At 36.3% G+C, this 16527-nt stretch overlaps 1 protein-coding gene across 1 annotated transcript in view; it reads right to left on the bottom strand.

The window, feature by feature from the left end:
- The window catches only part of LOC124914844, a 32138-nt gene extending 15816 nt beyond the window's left edge, over positions 1–16322 (bottom strand). Inside the window, exons 1-2 of the mRNA XM_047455457.1 lie at positions 16144–16322; positions 15734–16045 (exon numbers count right to left, since the gene is read on the bottom strand). Of these exons, the coding sequence (XP_047311413.1) occupies positions 15734–16017 (284 nt within the window). The 5' untranslated portion in view covers positions 16018–16045; positions 16144–16322. The remainder of the gene's footprint in view (positions 1–15733; positions 16046–16143) is intronic.
- Positions 16323–16527: the final 205 nt, after the last annotated feature.

The raw sequence follows: 16527 nt of genomic DNA, 5'->3' as shown, positions 1-16527 counted from the left end.
TAAAGTTTCAGCCAAGATTACACCCGATGTCTTTTTTTCCCTACGCATGTGGTATACTGCCTTCAGGATTTTGGAGGATGGATTATCATTTGCTGGAGCCATGAAGAACTGGGTCAACATGATTGTCATTGTTATCAAGGAGGACCCCTGGTTGGAGGGACTTGTTCATTCCTGATTTGCATTTTTGTCCATTTCTAGAAGTTAATTTCATTTTTGTTAGGATTGTTTCAGATGTTGTTTTGTTATATTCGTATTCCTCTTGCAAAAGTTTCCTATGAGACATTAATTATACACGTGGCTTTAGGTGAAGATTTTTTTTTGTCCACCATTAGGATAGGTCGAAATTCTTCTATAGTAGGGCACATGGCCCTTTCTCTCTTATAATAAACCCGTCTTGTGTGGACCCATCTCTTTTGCATTTACATCATGAAGGTAAGGTTTATTTTGAAGTTTGTAAACTTTATGATGGGAGTTAGTTCGTAAATCTCATGGTTTCACTCGTTTTCATAGAAGCTTTCAACCCATGGGATTAGCTCGACATCCGTTAGCATGGATATTGTATGTGATTGGAAATTCAAAACATTTACAAACATGCAATTGCTTAGAAAAGGATGGAACATGTTCGATATTTTTCTAAGACTATAAATGCATACACATAATACATATATAGTAGTCACATAAGGGGTTGTAGTGACGAGGTCTTTTGGTTGTCTAGGCACGACAAACAATCGGCTTGGTGATAGTAACTAGATTTTTTTCTAAGAGGAATCATAAGAGAGTTTTATTCACCGCTAGTGAATGGGGTAAACCATGGACATAAACCAGGGAATATATACTCAATTGGGAATTTCTCCCCACCTCCACAATGCATGCGTCATATCGGACGACTCATTGCCAAAGGGTGGGGTTGATCCCGTGCATTCTAATTTTTTCTCTCGCAACGTCACTCAGTTTGTAACAAGTTGTCATTCTTCATTGACAATCTTTGTACATAAGTGTATAAATACCGATCATAGTCATGTACTTATTTGTATGTAAGAAGAGGGTTATGTACCCTTTACACATAAAGGCTCTAAAATATGGATAAAAGTTATGCGTCTTTTAAGTTGTTGTACCTTTTAAGACAAGCCTATTGAGTGTGAAAACGTGATACAAACGTTTAATCCCCAACAAAATCTCCAGAAAATTATAACCCCCGGAAAACAAACCCCTTTGTATCTAGTTCCGTAAAAAGCTCGAGGTTCGAGAAATTCAACATTAGTTTGCGTGTCAGGAATTTTCTTTTAAAATAAAACATTATTTTAAAAGATGTCTCTGATCATAACAACTTTTTGAAACTAATTAAAAATAATTAATTTTAGGGTTCATTTTAAATTATCAGTAGATTTATCAAACTACAATTTGATTTACAAATTCATTAGTTTAAAATAATTAAATATAATTAATTTAAAAGATTATTTATTTTGAAATAGAGTCGCAATTGATTTTTGAAAAATCAATAATAGTTGGCATAGGTATGCAAACGTATTGGCTAGAGTTTTATTTTAATTCGTAATTTGGTGATACGCAGGAAAGGGCTTTCACGTTTTATCCTCCAAATCCGTTTTAAGAACGGTCTCTACATAAAAGTTGGCTTTAGAAAATCAGTTGTATAACATTTGAGTTGTAACCAATTATTCTTCTGGTCCTAGTCGTGCTTCAAGATTTAGCATTATTTAAAATATTGAAACAACAATATTTAAATGCTGGTACATGTGTTGAAGATGATAACTATGGTGGAAATACTTGAAGAATATTAGTCATTTTTAAAGGCATTAGGGTTTAGAAATAAACACCAAACAAGCCTTTGTTGAAATATTTTTGTGGGAAGATCCCAAAATATTTAAAATGCATTTTTTTTTATTTTTTGAGATTTTTAGAAAATAATTTGGATTCCTAAAATTACAAAGATAATTTTGGATTTTAAAAAGTGGAACCAAAAACGCCTTAAGACCGGATTCCTAAGGCTGGGGTTTGTTTTTATCATTCGATGTCAAAAGACTCTCGGTCCGAGTCGTGGTTCAGGATTTTCCAGTCAGAGTGTCGAAGTCCCTCAATCGAGGTGTTAAGGACTCTCGATCCTTGGCTTATTTTACCGGTCTAGGTGTAAACCTATCAGTCATGGGTTAGCATAGGGCTAAGTTTCTAGGTCAAGGTGTATAAACCTCTCGGTCTCAGTCCCAAGGTTAGAACTCTCTGTCATAGGGTTATGGATTCTCAGTCCCAAGGTTAGAACTCTCGTTCCTAAGGTTAGGACTCTCGGTCCTAGAATTATGGAGTCTTAGTCCCAAGGTTAGAAATATCAGTCATAAGTCAGACCACTTGCTCCAAAGGAGAATCCTCGATCGGATCACTCGGTCCTAGGTCTTGATCATAACTAAAGAACATCGGTCCTAGGTTCGATTTTCTCGGTCCTTGGTCTCGGTCCTAGGCTAACAAGCCTCGGTCCTTGAGAACATCAAGTGCATGTTTTTTTATTCATTTTTTAGCTCTGATTCTTTGATCTAAGAGCTTGGGTAGCTTCACGAAGCTCTCAAGAACATGTTGATCATCATTGCAAGCAATTTGTCGACCTGGATGATGATCAATTTGTTCAAATAGTTTTTGATTTTAAAGTTGTTTTAAATTATAAGGAGTTATCCAATAGCTTCCTTATACTACATAGACTTGAACAATGGTGGTTCGTTTTGACCAATTCAAAAACTAAAAATTTTTAAATTTATTTTGAAAATATTATTTTGATCAAACATGATCAGGATGGATCAAACATAATCCAAACAGTTGTCCAACATCATTACAATTATGTTGGGAAGCTTTTGGGCTATGATTCAACATAATTAATCCAAGAACAGCAAACTCGTTTTTTTGATTTTTTAAATTCAAATTTTAGTTTTTGTTATTTAGATCGATTGATCAGTTCTATCATATCTAAATAATTTCTAAATGATCCTAGGATCAGTTTACATCCATAAAACTTCATAAATAACAACCATACAAGATTGTGCAATTTTAAATCTAAGAATTTCAAATTAAAACTATAAATATGAATTAGAGGGTGAGTGGAACCTTACCAAGGATTGGAGAACACTCTTTGATCCTTAGGGAAGCTTTGGGATGCACAGATCTAGGATTTAATGCCTCAAACGGATTTTCGAAAAATCCAGAAACTTTGAGCTTCAATGACGGATTTCTATAAAATCATGATTTTAGAGGAGAGATTGGATTATCTACTTTGGGAACGACTTAGAGGGTCTATTTATAGTTGCCCTAAGTAAGTGGAGGCAACTAGTGGCTTGAATCGGCTAAAAGTCATTAATGCATTTTGACTGTTCTTGGCTGAAGTCGCTAGAATAGGGATGATTCATCCCTATTTTGATAGGTAGAAATTATCACCATCGTAGGGTGGTCATTTCAGGCTTTAAATGAGCCGAAATAGTGGACTAATGAGGGAGTTCTAAAATTGAGAAATCAATGATGAGTCGAACACTCTTTAACGCGTTCGTTGGCGACCGAGCGATCCGTTAGCGCCTCGTCTAACGGTCGTGTTTCGATTGCTTTTGTCCTGGATGTGTGCATCATCGGCTATAGCGGGCTCTGTGGAAGCGCATGGAGCGTTGGATGAAAATTCAATGCTGATCCAACGTGCGTGGTTGTGCTGCAATTCTTTCTTCATTTTTGGCTACACCTGATTATAGATTTAATTTTATTTTAAAACATTAAGGATTGTTTTAAATTGATTTTTCTTTCACCCTTTTGGTTTTAATTTTCATATTTTTAAATACACAATATATGGCAAATATTTTATGTTGGGAAAAACTAAAACAAAGAAAAGAGAAAGTTAATTAAGAAAGAAATATTTAATTAACTTTAAAAGAATACAAACGATTTTTATAATATGGTTTGGAAAATTATTTCATGATGTGGTTTAATGTGACTAAGCTGTCTATTTGTTTTGTGCAGGCAAAAATCTACAAGACTTTGCTACTTCAGACATGGTCTGAAGTACACAATCATAGACGTCTTACGTAGTTAGACGAGGACGTCTAACTCTTTTAGACGCGGTCTAAAGGGAAACGTTGTTAAACGAGGATGTCTAACTCCTTTAGAAGTGGTCTGAACGAAAAAGTAGTTAGACGAGGTCGTCTAACTCCTTTAGATGCGGTCTAAAGGGATACATAGTTAGACGAGGGCGTCTAAATTCTTTAGACGTGGTCTAAAGGTAAACGTAGTTAGACGAGGATGTCTAACTCCTTTAAACGTAGTTTAAAGGGATATGTCTAACTCCTTCAGACTCGGTCTAAAGGGATACGTAGTTAGACAAAGACGTATAACTCATTTAGACACGGTCTAAAGGGAAACGTAGTTAGACAAGGACGTCTAACTCCTTTAGATGCAGTCTAAAGGGATACGTAATTAGACGAGGACGTCTAACTCCTTTAGACGAGGACTTCTAACTCCTTTAGAAACGGTCTAAAGGGATACGTAGTTAGACGAGGAAGTCTAACTCCTTTAAACGCTGTCTAAAGGGTAACGTAGTTAGACGAGGAAGGGTAATGTAGTTAGACGAGGACGTCTTACTCTTTTAGACGCGGTCTAACAGGAAACAGATTTAGAGGAGAACATCTAACTTCTTTAGACGCAGTCTAAAGGGATACGTAGTTAGACGAGGGCGTCTAACTCCTTTAGACGCGTTCTAAAGGGATACATAGTTAGACGAGGACGTCTAACTCCTTTAGATGCAGTCTAAAGGGATACATAGTTATACGAGGACGTCTAACTCTTTTAGACGTGGTCTAAAGAGTAAAGTAGTTAGACGAGGACATATAACTATGTTAGATGCGGTTTAAAGGGAAACGTAGTTAGACGAGGAAGTCTAACTCCTTTAGACGCGGTTTAAAGAAGAACATATGTGCCTTGTTTTAGCTACCGTCTGAACGAATCATTCATCTAACCACGTTCACTCAGTTGTCTGTTGTTCTTGCCTTCAAATGAATGAATGCCACATACACGAATATCTCTCAATTGCATTCCCAATACATGACAAGATCAGAGGATATTCGGCACACTACCTATTTGGTACAGCCACGATAATACTCAGAGTCTGTTGTACTCTCGTACTATAGGAGGTCGTCCAACAGACACATGCCATGTGTCCACAATGAATATTCAATCGTTGGTGCACTTCAACCATAAATAGAAGCCCAAGGACAATGGTTGAACTATGATTTATCTTGAGTTGCCAAATGAACAACAGGACCTTACTCGAAACACACGCAACTCACTTACTGACTTTTCCTTCACACATTCGTTTCAAGAAAGTCTCTCAAGCTAAATCAAAAATATCTTACTATCTAGCTATGATCATACTGTAATTGCATACTATCTTTTCTTTGAGAAACCTCAGTGTTGTAAGTTGAATAGAGGGTGTTCTGTTTAACAGAGAGTTAGTTAGTTCAGTGAATTGTATCTGAATCAAAGTCTTAGTGGATATCCTTCCGGTTGTGGAAGAAGGGGGTGACGTTTGAGTTTTATCTCCGAACATCCATAAAATTCCATGTGTTCTTTACTTTTTGCCATTTGCATTCATTTGTCTAAAGCTTCAAAATCCAACAAATAGTTCCTCACTTGAATTCGTTTCAAGAGTTTGTGAAGATTTGTGAAGAATAGACAGATACTAATCCATCACAGTATTATTATCGAATTGAATATCGTAAGTTGTTCACAATAGTCAGACCCTAGTCTCTATTAGTAACATTGATCCCAACAAGTGGTATGAGAGTCTCGTTTTCTATTCTCAAGCACCAACAAGAATCTGAATCATGTCTATGGCTGTCACCAACACAAGGTTCTCATGTTCTCAAAGGAAAACTATGTCGTGTGGAAGGCAAGAGCCCACGTTCATCTAGCTTCCATAGATGATGACATGTGGTTTTTCATCACCGAAGGCCCGATAAAGATTGAGATGGATAAATCTGAGTGGACTAGTGAAGATAAGAGAAAGAACAACCTCGACGACATGGCCAAAGATATTTTGTACAAAACTTTGGATGATAATATGTTCAACTACATCATATCATGCAACTCTGCCAAATAAATCTAGGACAGGTTGATTCAACTCTGTGAAGGCAACGAGAAAACCAAAAAGAACAAACTCATGGTTGCCACACAACAATTTGATAATATTAAGATGTGTCCTTGAGAGACGATGTCTGAACTCGATGGTTGATTTAGCAAGATTATCACCACTCTTTCCACCTTGGGCAAGACTTACAACAACAGAGAGGTTGCAATCAAAATCATGCGTGCTCTACCTAGGGAGTGGGGTATCAAGAAGATGGAAATAAGGGAGTCTAAAGATCTCAATAACATGGAGCTCTTTAACTTGTTATCCGATCTGAAGGCCTATGAGTTTGACATAAACTCTAGGAATTAAGAGGAGCTTTCTTCATCTGTTATTGCAACCAAGGCATTAATGACTGCTGAGGAGCCACTTGCTGCCACTGATGATAAGATTGTTGTCGAACAGATCAGCAGCAACGCCATGGCTTTCTTCGTGAAGAAATATGGTAAATTCATGAAGAAGAGCAATCCTAACTCAAGCTCTTCAAATAATAACAATGATGATAATAATAACTATAAGGCTTACTTAAAGTGTTTTAACTATGATAAACTAGGACACTTCATGTCAGAGTTTAGAAAGCCAAAGCTTGATGAGAAGAAAAAGGACAACAAGAAAGAGCTGAAAGCTCTCATGGCGGCTGATAGCAAAGCCAAGTGTGCCCAAAGTGACTCAGACTATACTTCATCCAGCGATAGTGATGATGAAGAGGTCACTTGCTTCATGGAAGAATAAGAAAAAGCTTCTGAGGTATTTGACTTCTCCTCTAAAGAATTTACAAGAGATGACTTAATTGTTGCACTTAATTACAGAGTCATTGAGTACAAGAAGTTGTCAGACACTTATAATGAAATGAGAATAAAATATGAAACTGATAACTCTTCTTCATCTCAAATTTCTGAACTAAAATTTTTTGAAAACAAAGTGGTTGAGCTCTTATATGAGAATGAGAAGCTCAAGGAAAAGGTTGAAACACTGTTTTTTGAAAACCAACATTTGACATATTTGATAAGTTCCTGGACGAGGTCTAAAGATTCATTCAGACAACAAATAAGTGTGCTGAGACCTACCGGATGTAAATCCGGTTTAAGATTTGACAATGCCAGCCCAAACCAGTCAAAGAAGTTTAAACCAGATAAAGACAAGCTTAAGACCATAGGCTTTGTCAAGGGTAGTTTAACTGATAAAGGGACTGATCAAAGTTGTGAAGACTTAACCTTAAAGTATGAGATTATTTATGTTAATACAACTGTATGTTAGCTGAAACCTAGGAAGGAAGCAGCCAGTGAGTATGGAAGAAAAAAACCTAACAAGAAATTAAGGAGTTTTAAACAAAAACCATCATTTAAGGTTAAGAGATCAGCTGCTAGCAGAAAGAAGTTTACTAAGCCTAAATTATACGTACTAATCACAACACAACATGAAAAATCTATCAGGATAACTCAAATATGGATTCCTAAGGGACTGATTGACCGAGAACCCAAGTGAATGTGGTTACCAAGTTATAAATATGTATTTTTATAGTTACAACAGGTCAGCTGCATGGAGGAATCCGAAAGCATACTCTTCTAAGAATATGCTCTAACAAATCAGCAAGTGGAAAATGTGTTCACAAAGACACTCCCCGAGACTATGTTTTCTATCCTTAAAATTTTTAGGTCTTGTATACATCAACTTATTTAGTTTTTAAACATACACAAATTGAGGGAGAAATTTTGATGTTTAAAATGACCAGACAGACGTGTGTAGAGGAGGTCTTAATCGATCTGATTAGATTAGTCGTCTAAAGGAGCTATGTACTTAGACAAATATTTGCTTAATAAACTTTCAAATTAAGCTTGTCTAGACGTTTATATGTGAGATAGACGTCTAAAGAGTCTATAGACGAGCATGGTCAGACGACGTCTGAACAGACGCATGTTAGATGTTTATAGATGCGCGTAGTTAGACATTGTCTAAACTAGACGTCTACTCAACTTAGACGCAATGAATGCAAATGGCATGTTAGACGTCTAACTATGTGTGCCTTTGGACGTTTTATCTTCGGACCAATCGAGGACAACTCTCACATTAATATGCACTGTCATTTATTTCCCCCCCTCAATTAGTAAAAATAGTCATATTCTAAATTTTGTATAACTTGAAGACACGTGTCTTTCAATGTTAAAAATATGACTAAAATACCCGATAGTTAATTTCTTCACGACTTTGCATTAAGGATTTAGTGAAAGACGTTTAATGATGACTACTTTTGGGAAAAGGCCTTTAAATTAAATGACAGTTTTATTTCAAATGATGCTTGTTAAATACGTGACTATTCAAATTCTATTTAAGGACGACTTGCATTCCTAAAGGGTTTTTACTCTATGTGCAATCTTAAAACCCTAATTTGATCTTTACCTTCTCTCTAAAAGAAATCTTGATCCTGTTTGTCTACTCTCGTTCTCAAATTCAAAAATGTCTACAAAAGAATTATGTCTCTATCTCACAATATCTTGCAGGTAGACTTTGAATTGGTATATGCTCTTGAACAACAAGATATTGTGGAGATGTTCAAATCTATGGAGGCATCTGGCCTCAGAAAATTTCTCAGCGGTCCTTATGTTCTTTATGAAGAAGTAGTCTGATTTCTTCAAAACAGGGAAAGTGGTTGGATATTCTATCGAGGCGATGGTGAACAGCGCAAATATTTCTTTCTCTAAACCCATTTTCGCCGAGTTCATTGAACTTCCTTCTAAGGATCATATCTTTGATGTTGCGATTCTGGCCGAGATCATTTCAGAGATGCAGACCGTCTTCTCGGACACCGACAATCCGATCAACATCAACGAGAAGAAGAAATCCTTAAAATTCCATTTCTTCCTTCTGAACGATATTGTTGCGAAGTTGCTCCAAGGAAGAGTAAGGTCTTTTGATCTCTATACTCAAGATCAGTTTGAGTATATGGTGGCGTTGATCAAAGGGATGCCAGTCAACTAGGTGTCCGTTCTGTTCTCAACTCTCTGTCATATGGTTTCTCCGTCGAGCAAACGGAGTGTGGTCTTTTCAATCCAACTCGGCTGGCTCTTGGAGCATCTGGATGTTTCTATGGGTGAGGGTGCGGATGTTAACCCCTGCCGAATCATTTTAGGCGTTTCTATGAAGAGCTTCTTGTAAAAGATGAAAATCGCTTAGGAATTAAGACCTGAATCCTCTGTTCCTTAGACGAGTGGTCATTCGATCACTCATTTCAAGCGTCTTACATCCTCTAACCGAAAAACTCCCTCTAAGAGGGCTAGGTCTTCTGCTATGGAGTCTTCCGCGAGCTCCAACAGCCTAAAGAGGACTCCTATCAAGGATTCTAGAGAAGTTCACTCCGCTCCTAAATGGGCAAGACAATAGAAATCCCCCATCGTTGCAATTACTCTATCATCCCTCTCTCCGACTCATTCAGCAAACGTAACGAGAAGTCCAAATAATAAGTTTTCTAGGGAATCTAACCCTAATATTGATAAGACGGAAGTCAACAAGTATCCAAGGAAGGCGTCCAAATATGTTCAGATGACATCTAAGGTAAATTCTTTTGTTCCTATGGCCGTAGTGCCCAATATTGAAGTTCCATTTATGGAACAAGCTGAAAGACCAACTTTTGAGCTAGTTGGTCAAAATAATGAACATATTCACATGGAAAACACGTCTTCTCTCCTTGTTGAAATAGTAGTTTAAGATGCTGCTGGTAATATTGCATTTCAACTGAAACAGAGTAGGTGGTAGTGCCTTCGACTACTACTGTTGTTACTACCGAACAAGCACCTATTTAAACTGATGCTTCGGCATCTATCACTGAGACATATATAGAAACACCAGATTAGAATGCAACTGGTATTATTATTGAGCTTCCAAAAGGAGAATTCCAAAAAGCTCTCTCACCTTTTGAAATTTTAAGGGCAGTCTGCGGGGCTGAAGGAATCTCCTTTAAAGAGCCTGCTGATGCACCTAAACTTGTCGAAGTAGAAGGAAAAGGAAAAGATATTACTGAGGACGCTCCGAAAAACATATTTGAAGACAATTTAATCTTCGACCTCATTATGGAGGATGTTGAGGTAAAAGTTGTTGAGAAGATCGAAGCCTTCGACACATGGATGAGTCAGACTCTATTCACCATACAATGAAATTATTTCCAACAACAAGATTGTAACAGAATGGAAGGAACTAGTGAGAATGGAGAAGTGTATTCTCAAATGGGAAAAAACAACAAGTGTCCACGAGGCGCTTAAAAGAAGAGAACTCATTGTGGCAAATGCGATGGGGCGTGCTCTTTTTCTTGACTCAATGCAATGAAGGAAAATTTCAACTCCCTCGACAAGTTTTCTCATTTAGAGAAGAAGGCTCTTAAACGCCTTGACTTGCTCATGGAGGCCTACTACTCTATTTTCCTCCAATACGTTCATGGTATAAGGTCCTCTAGATTTGATATCTTTCAAACTGAATCATCGAACAGCTCAATTGCCAAGATAAGGAGGAGACGGTCATTCGCATTGATGACATTCCATCTCCCCAAGGCGAGTGTCGTCCCTTATCTAGAGCTGAGCAGACACCACGTACTTCTGAAGCTCATCAAGATTCTTCGATCATTGAAGAAGATGAGGTAGCTGCCCCCGAAGCTGAGCAGACACCTTCCATTTAGAAAGAGACGTCTGAAGTTCTCCTGACGTCTGAACAAATAAAGTCGCCATCTAATGAAGGGGAACCCTTAAAGTCTTCTAGATAGGGACCAGCTTTACAAGCTAAGGGGGAACCCTTGAAGCCGTCTAATCAAGAGGAGACCTCGTCTGCTGAGGGGGAATGTTCTTGTTCCCATAGAGCTACAGAATCTGAAAAAAATAAGTCCTCCTCTTCATCCAAAGAAAAGACATCTGAAGAAAGACTACCCTCTCCTCCAATCATTCATCACTTATCTTCTGTGAGGATAGTCGGTTCTCTTCATGAACATCTCCCTGAATTTCTTCTTCAATCTAAAGACATTTCTAGATATGTCAATCAGTTGTGTGGTGAGAACCAATATGTTAGAAACGACTCTAGAACCATGATGAATGCTCCTCCATAACCCACCCAAACAAGGAACCAAAGCAATCAATACAGGTAAACATGAATTCCAATCCTATTCGCTCTGTTCTAGCACGCTCGTACATTGTATCTTCTGCCCCTCCTTCGTCTGAGAAAGCTTCTCCCAGAGATGTAAGCTTTCGCATAGTCATTATGGATGCGTTGGGAACAATGCAGCAGAACTTAATAGATATGTCATCCATACTAAAAAATCTTGAAACGAGATCTACAATGAACAAAGAAGTCGTTACTACCATAGATGCTGCTCAAAAAGACATAGAAAAAAATCTGTTGCGAAATAAATATGAAGTAAATCTTCTTCACACTCAGTACAAGAAGTTGGAACTATAAATAACATTCTGATTATCATGTTAAATCGAAGAACTTCAATCTAGAGCTTCACCACGATACAAGGTCCTTGATTGAATTTGTACGTCTTCAAGAAATGGAGGTTGCCAATTCGTTAAGAAGTGTAGAAGTCGAACGTCTAGAGCAAGTATAGACTGTTACAAGGCTTTTCCATGCTGAAGAAGATGTTGAAGATGTTGTTGCAAAAGAAAGATCTCTTATTGTTGTTACCCTGATAATGTTAAAAAGAGGTAAGGAAGCAATAGAAGGGGGTCAAGCACCGCTCGTGGCACACGATCCAAAAAAAAACTCACTCAAGGTGGACGAAACAGTTGTCAATCTGATAGAGGTGGCCACGGTAGTGGAGGAGATAGAGACGGTGGTAGTGGTGGTTGAGCAGTTGGTCGGCTACGTAACCTTCTAAATGGGGAATCGATCCTTCAAAATGCAGATCCAAGAGTTAAAAGGGAAGCATCTTAAATTTATTATCTTGTGTTATGTACCATTAACTATGTTTAAATACTTTGGTTAAATTAATGTGTTCGTATTCTTTTTGATTTGTGTTTTGGACTTGATTGTTGTTGCGTAGTTTTAACATTATCAAAAAGGGAGAAATTGTTGGGAAAATTAAAACAAAGAAAAGAGAAAGTTAATTAAGAAATAAATAGTTTAATTAACTTTAAAATAATACAAAAGATTTTTATAATATGGTTTGGAACATAATTTTGATGATGTGGTTTGAATGTGACTAAGTTGTCTATTTGTTTTGTACATGCATAAATCTAAAAGACTTTACTACTTCAGATGCGGTCTGAAGTAGGTAATCATAGACGTCTTACGTAGTTAGACGAGGACATCTAACTCCTTTAGATGCGGTCTAAAGAGAGATGTAGATAGACGAGGACGTCTAACTCCTTTAGACGCGGTCTAAAGGGAAACGTAGTTATACGAGGTCATCTAACTCCATTACATGCGGTCTAAAGGGAAAAGTAGTTAGACGAGGACATCTAACTCCTTTAGACGCGGTCTAAAGGGAAACGTAGTTAGACGAGGACGTCTAACTCCATTAGACGCGGTCTAAAAGGATACGTAGTTTGATAAGGACGTCTAACTCCTTTAGAAGCAGTGTAAAGGGATACGTAGTAAACGAGGACGTCTAACTCCTTTAAATACGGTCAAAAGGGATACGTAGGTAGACGAGGACGTCTAACTCCTTTAGATGCGGTCTAAAGGAATAGGTAGTTAGACGAAGACGTCTAACTCCTTTAGATGTGGTCTAAAGGGATACTTAGTTAGATAAGTACGTCTAAATCCTTTAGACGCGGTCTAAAGGGAAACGTAGTTAGACGAGGACGTCTAACTCCTTTAGACGTGGTCTAAAGGGATACGTATTTAGACGAGGACGTCTAACTCCTTTAGACGCGGTCTAAAGGGATGCGTAGTTAGATGAGGACGTCTAACTCCTTTAGACGCGATCTAAAGGGTAACATAATTAGACGAGGACGTCTAACTCCTTTGGACGAGAACTTCTAACTCCTTTAGACACGGTCTAAAGGGATACGTAGTTAGACGATGACGTATAACTCCTCTAGATGTGGTCTAAAGGGATACGTAATTATATGATGACGTCTAACTCCTTTAGACGCAGTCTAAAGGGATACGTAGTTAGACAAGGATGTCTAACTCCTTTAGACGCGGTATAAAGAGATACGTAGTTAGACGAGGACGTCTAACTCATTTAGATGTGGTCTAAAGGGTAAAGTATTTAGATAAGGACGCCTAACTCCTTTAGACGCGGTCTAAAGGGAAACATAGTTAGACGAGGACGTCTAACTCCTTTAGACGTGGTCTAAAGGGATACGTATTTAGACAAGGACGTTTAACTCCTTTAGATACGGTCTAAAGGGATACGTAGTTAGATGAGGACGTCTAACTCCTTTAGACGCGATCTAAACGGTAACGTAAATAGACGAGGACGTCTAACTCATTTAGACGCGGTCTAAAGGGAAACGGAGTTAGACGAGGACGTCTAACTCCTCTAGATACGGTCTAAAAGGATACATAATTAGAAGATGACGTCTAAATCCTTTAGACGCGTTCTAAAGGGATACGTAGTTAGACAAGGATGTCTAACTCCTTTAGACGCGGTCTAAAGGGATACGTAGTTAGACGAGGATGTCTATCTCCTTTAGATGCGGTCTAAAGGGTAAAGTATTTAGACAAGGACGTCTGACTCCTTTAGACATGGTCTAAAGGGAAACGTAGTTAAATGATGACGTTTAACTCCTTTAAACGCGTTTTAAAGAAGAACGTCTGATACCTTGCTTTAGTTGGCGTCTAAAGGAAGCATTCATCTAACCACGTTCACTCATCTATTTTATGTTCCTGCCTTCAGTAGTCTGACAATCCAGTTTATTCTATCAAATGAATGAATGTCACGTACGCGGATATCTCTCACTTGCATTCCCAGTACAAGACATGATCAGAGGATATTTGGCGCACTACCTGTTCAGTACGACCACGATCCAAATACTCAAAGTCTGTTTTACTCTCGTATTGTAGGAGGTCGTCCAATGAACACATGCCACATGTCCACAAAGAATATTCGACCGTTGGTGCACTTCAACCATAAATAGAAGTCCAAGGACAACGGTCGAACTATGATTTATCTTGAGTTACAACTGAACAACAGAACCTTACTAGAAACACACGCAACTCACTTACTAACTTTTGCTTCACACATTCGCTTCAAGAAATTCTCTCAAGCTAAAGCAAAATTTTCTTATTGTCTAGTTGTGATTATACTGGAATTGCATACTTTCTTTTCTGTGAGAAATCTCATTGTAAGTTGAAAAGAGGGTGTTCTATTCAACAAAGAGTTAGCTAGTTTAGTGAGTTGTATCTGAATTAAATTCTTAGTGGATATCCTTTCAGGTGTGGAAAAAGGGGTGACGTATGAGTTTTATCTCCGAACATTCATTAAACTCCCTGTGTTCTTTACTTTCTGCCGTTTGCATTCATTTGTCTAAAACTTCAAATTCAACAAATAGTTCCGCACTTAAATCCTTTTCACGTGTTTGTGAAGATTTGCGAAGAATAGAAACAAATATTAATCCATCACAAGATTATTATCGAATTAAATATTATAAGTTGTTCACAGTAGTCAGATCCCAGTCTCTATTAGTAATACCGATCCCAACATTTTATCAATTTATTTTATATTTTTAACGTTAAATAAATAATTGTTTTAAATGAAATGGATACAATAATACATTTTAAATTATTTATTTTTGTCCCTTAATTTTTCTAAAATTATTTTAAAATAAAAGAGTACAATATTTATCTGAAATAACTTTATTTTTATTATTTTGACCATTTTCTTTAATTAATCAAACTTTAATTATCACACTAATTAGCGTTATTTAATTGGTTTTGGTCATGTGATTAATTAATTTTATTTTATTTATTTAAAAATAAATTAAAATAATAATTTTAATATTATAAATTAGAGTATAAATTTTTAGTACTTATTGAATTTATTTAAATTTTTTATTCCTATATTAATAAAAGTTAATATTAACATAGGTATAGTTTTTTAATATTTATTTTATTATATTTTAAAATTTATTTTAATATAAATTATATTATTTATTTTATTTTTATGAATAAAATCATGAGGGAGAGAATGGTACATGTTCCGGGTTATTAATGATAATAAAAATTTAAAATTATTTTTTTTCTAATGTCGTAGTGGTTTTTATTTTTGAGAGAACTCAGATGAATTCCAAATAACTAATTTGGCTCATGTACAATTATGTAGTGTTTGGTATTTAGTATTACTTATATAGGTATAAATTGTAGTGGGCATTAATTGTAAGAAGGTATTAAAAGGTATAAATTATATAAGTTATTATTGTTTGATTGAAAATATAAAATAAGTATAAATTATATAGATTTTATTATTTTGTGTTTGGTTGGTGGTATAAAAAAATAATATGAAGTGTAAAAAACTATTTTACCCATATATTTATATTAATTATTTTTAATTATTATTTTAATATTTATGTTATATGAAGTTTGTATTATTAAATTAATAAAATTAATAAAAATAATAATAATAATTTTAAAAAATAATAACAGGTCCTATCCCTTTTTCCATATTTGGTTCTCTCAATTGTACCTATTTCTTGTTGGGAGAGAACTGTTAGATCTGAATAGTTTCTGGTGTGTCGAATTCTCTGGCGCTGCCTTGCCCTAGCTGTAACAGTTTCAAGCTGTCGAATTCGTTCTTCAATTTGACCATGTGTATTCTCTAATTCATCTAATAAAGAACCTAATCGAAGAGCTGAACCAGTTGATGAATCTAAAGGTTCAACGTTTAAGTCAAGATCCATATTCATAGTACTACTCCTCAAATCATCGCCCATAACTGATCAGATTGAGTTTCCCAGCTATCTAATATAAGAAAAATAACAATCTTTAGGAAGAATTCAACGATTACAGCAGATATCCACAAATATACGCAGGGAGGGAGATGAGAGAGTTTGACAAACCTGCGTGGATGAGACGAATGAAGCGGTGAAGACCTAATCGATTGCTGAATTCTCAAGAAAACATTTGATGGAGCATCTCTATTCGGAAGACCACCGATCCATGTGTTCTGTAATTTAGGATTTGTAGACAGACTAGAAAATGAGAAGGGGTGGTCAGATGAGAGCCAGGGTGAAGAAGACAAGGATAATGGATGAAGGAAATTTTATTACATGGGCTGGTCTTTATACCCTACTGGACTGAAACTATTTTAGAAACATATCCTAATTGAAAATTTGCATTAGAATTTTAATTCGTAAAATTAACATTTAATTATAATTTAAATCCTATATTTAAAAATCTATAAATTGTTCGATTCTAATTATTATGATGAAAAAAAAGTATAA

Source organism: Impatiens glandulifera, chromosome 9, assembly GCF_907164915.1.
Source record: "Impatiens glandulifera chromosome 9, dImpGla2.1, whole genome shotgun sequence".
Taxonomy (NCBI): Eukaryota; Viridiplantae; Streptophyta; class Magnoliopsida; order Ericales; family Balsaminaceae; genus Impatiens; species Impatiens glandulifera.
Note: the sequence above shows the minus strand (reverse complement) of the source record. Positions and strands in the feature narration are given on the sequence as shown.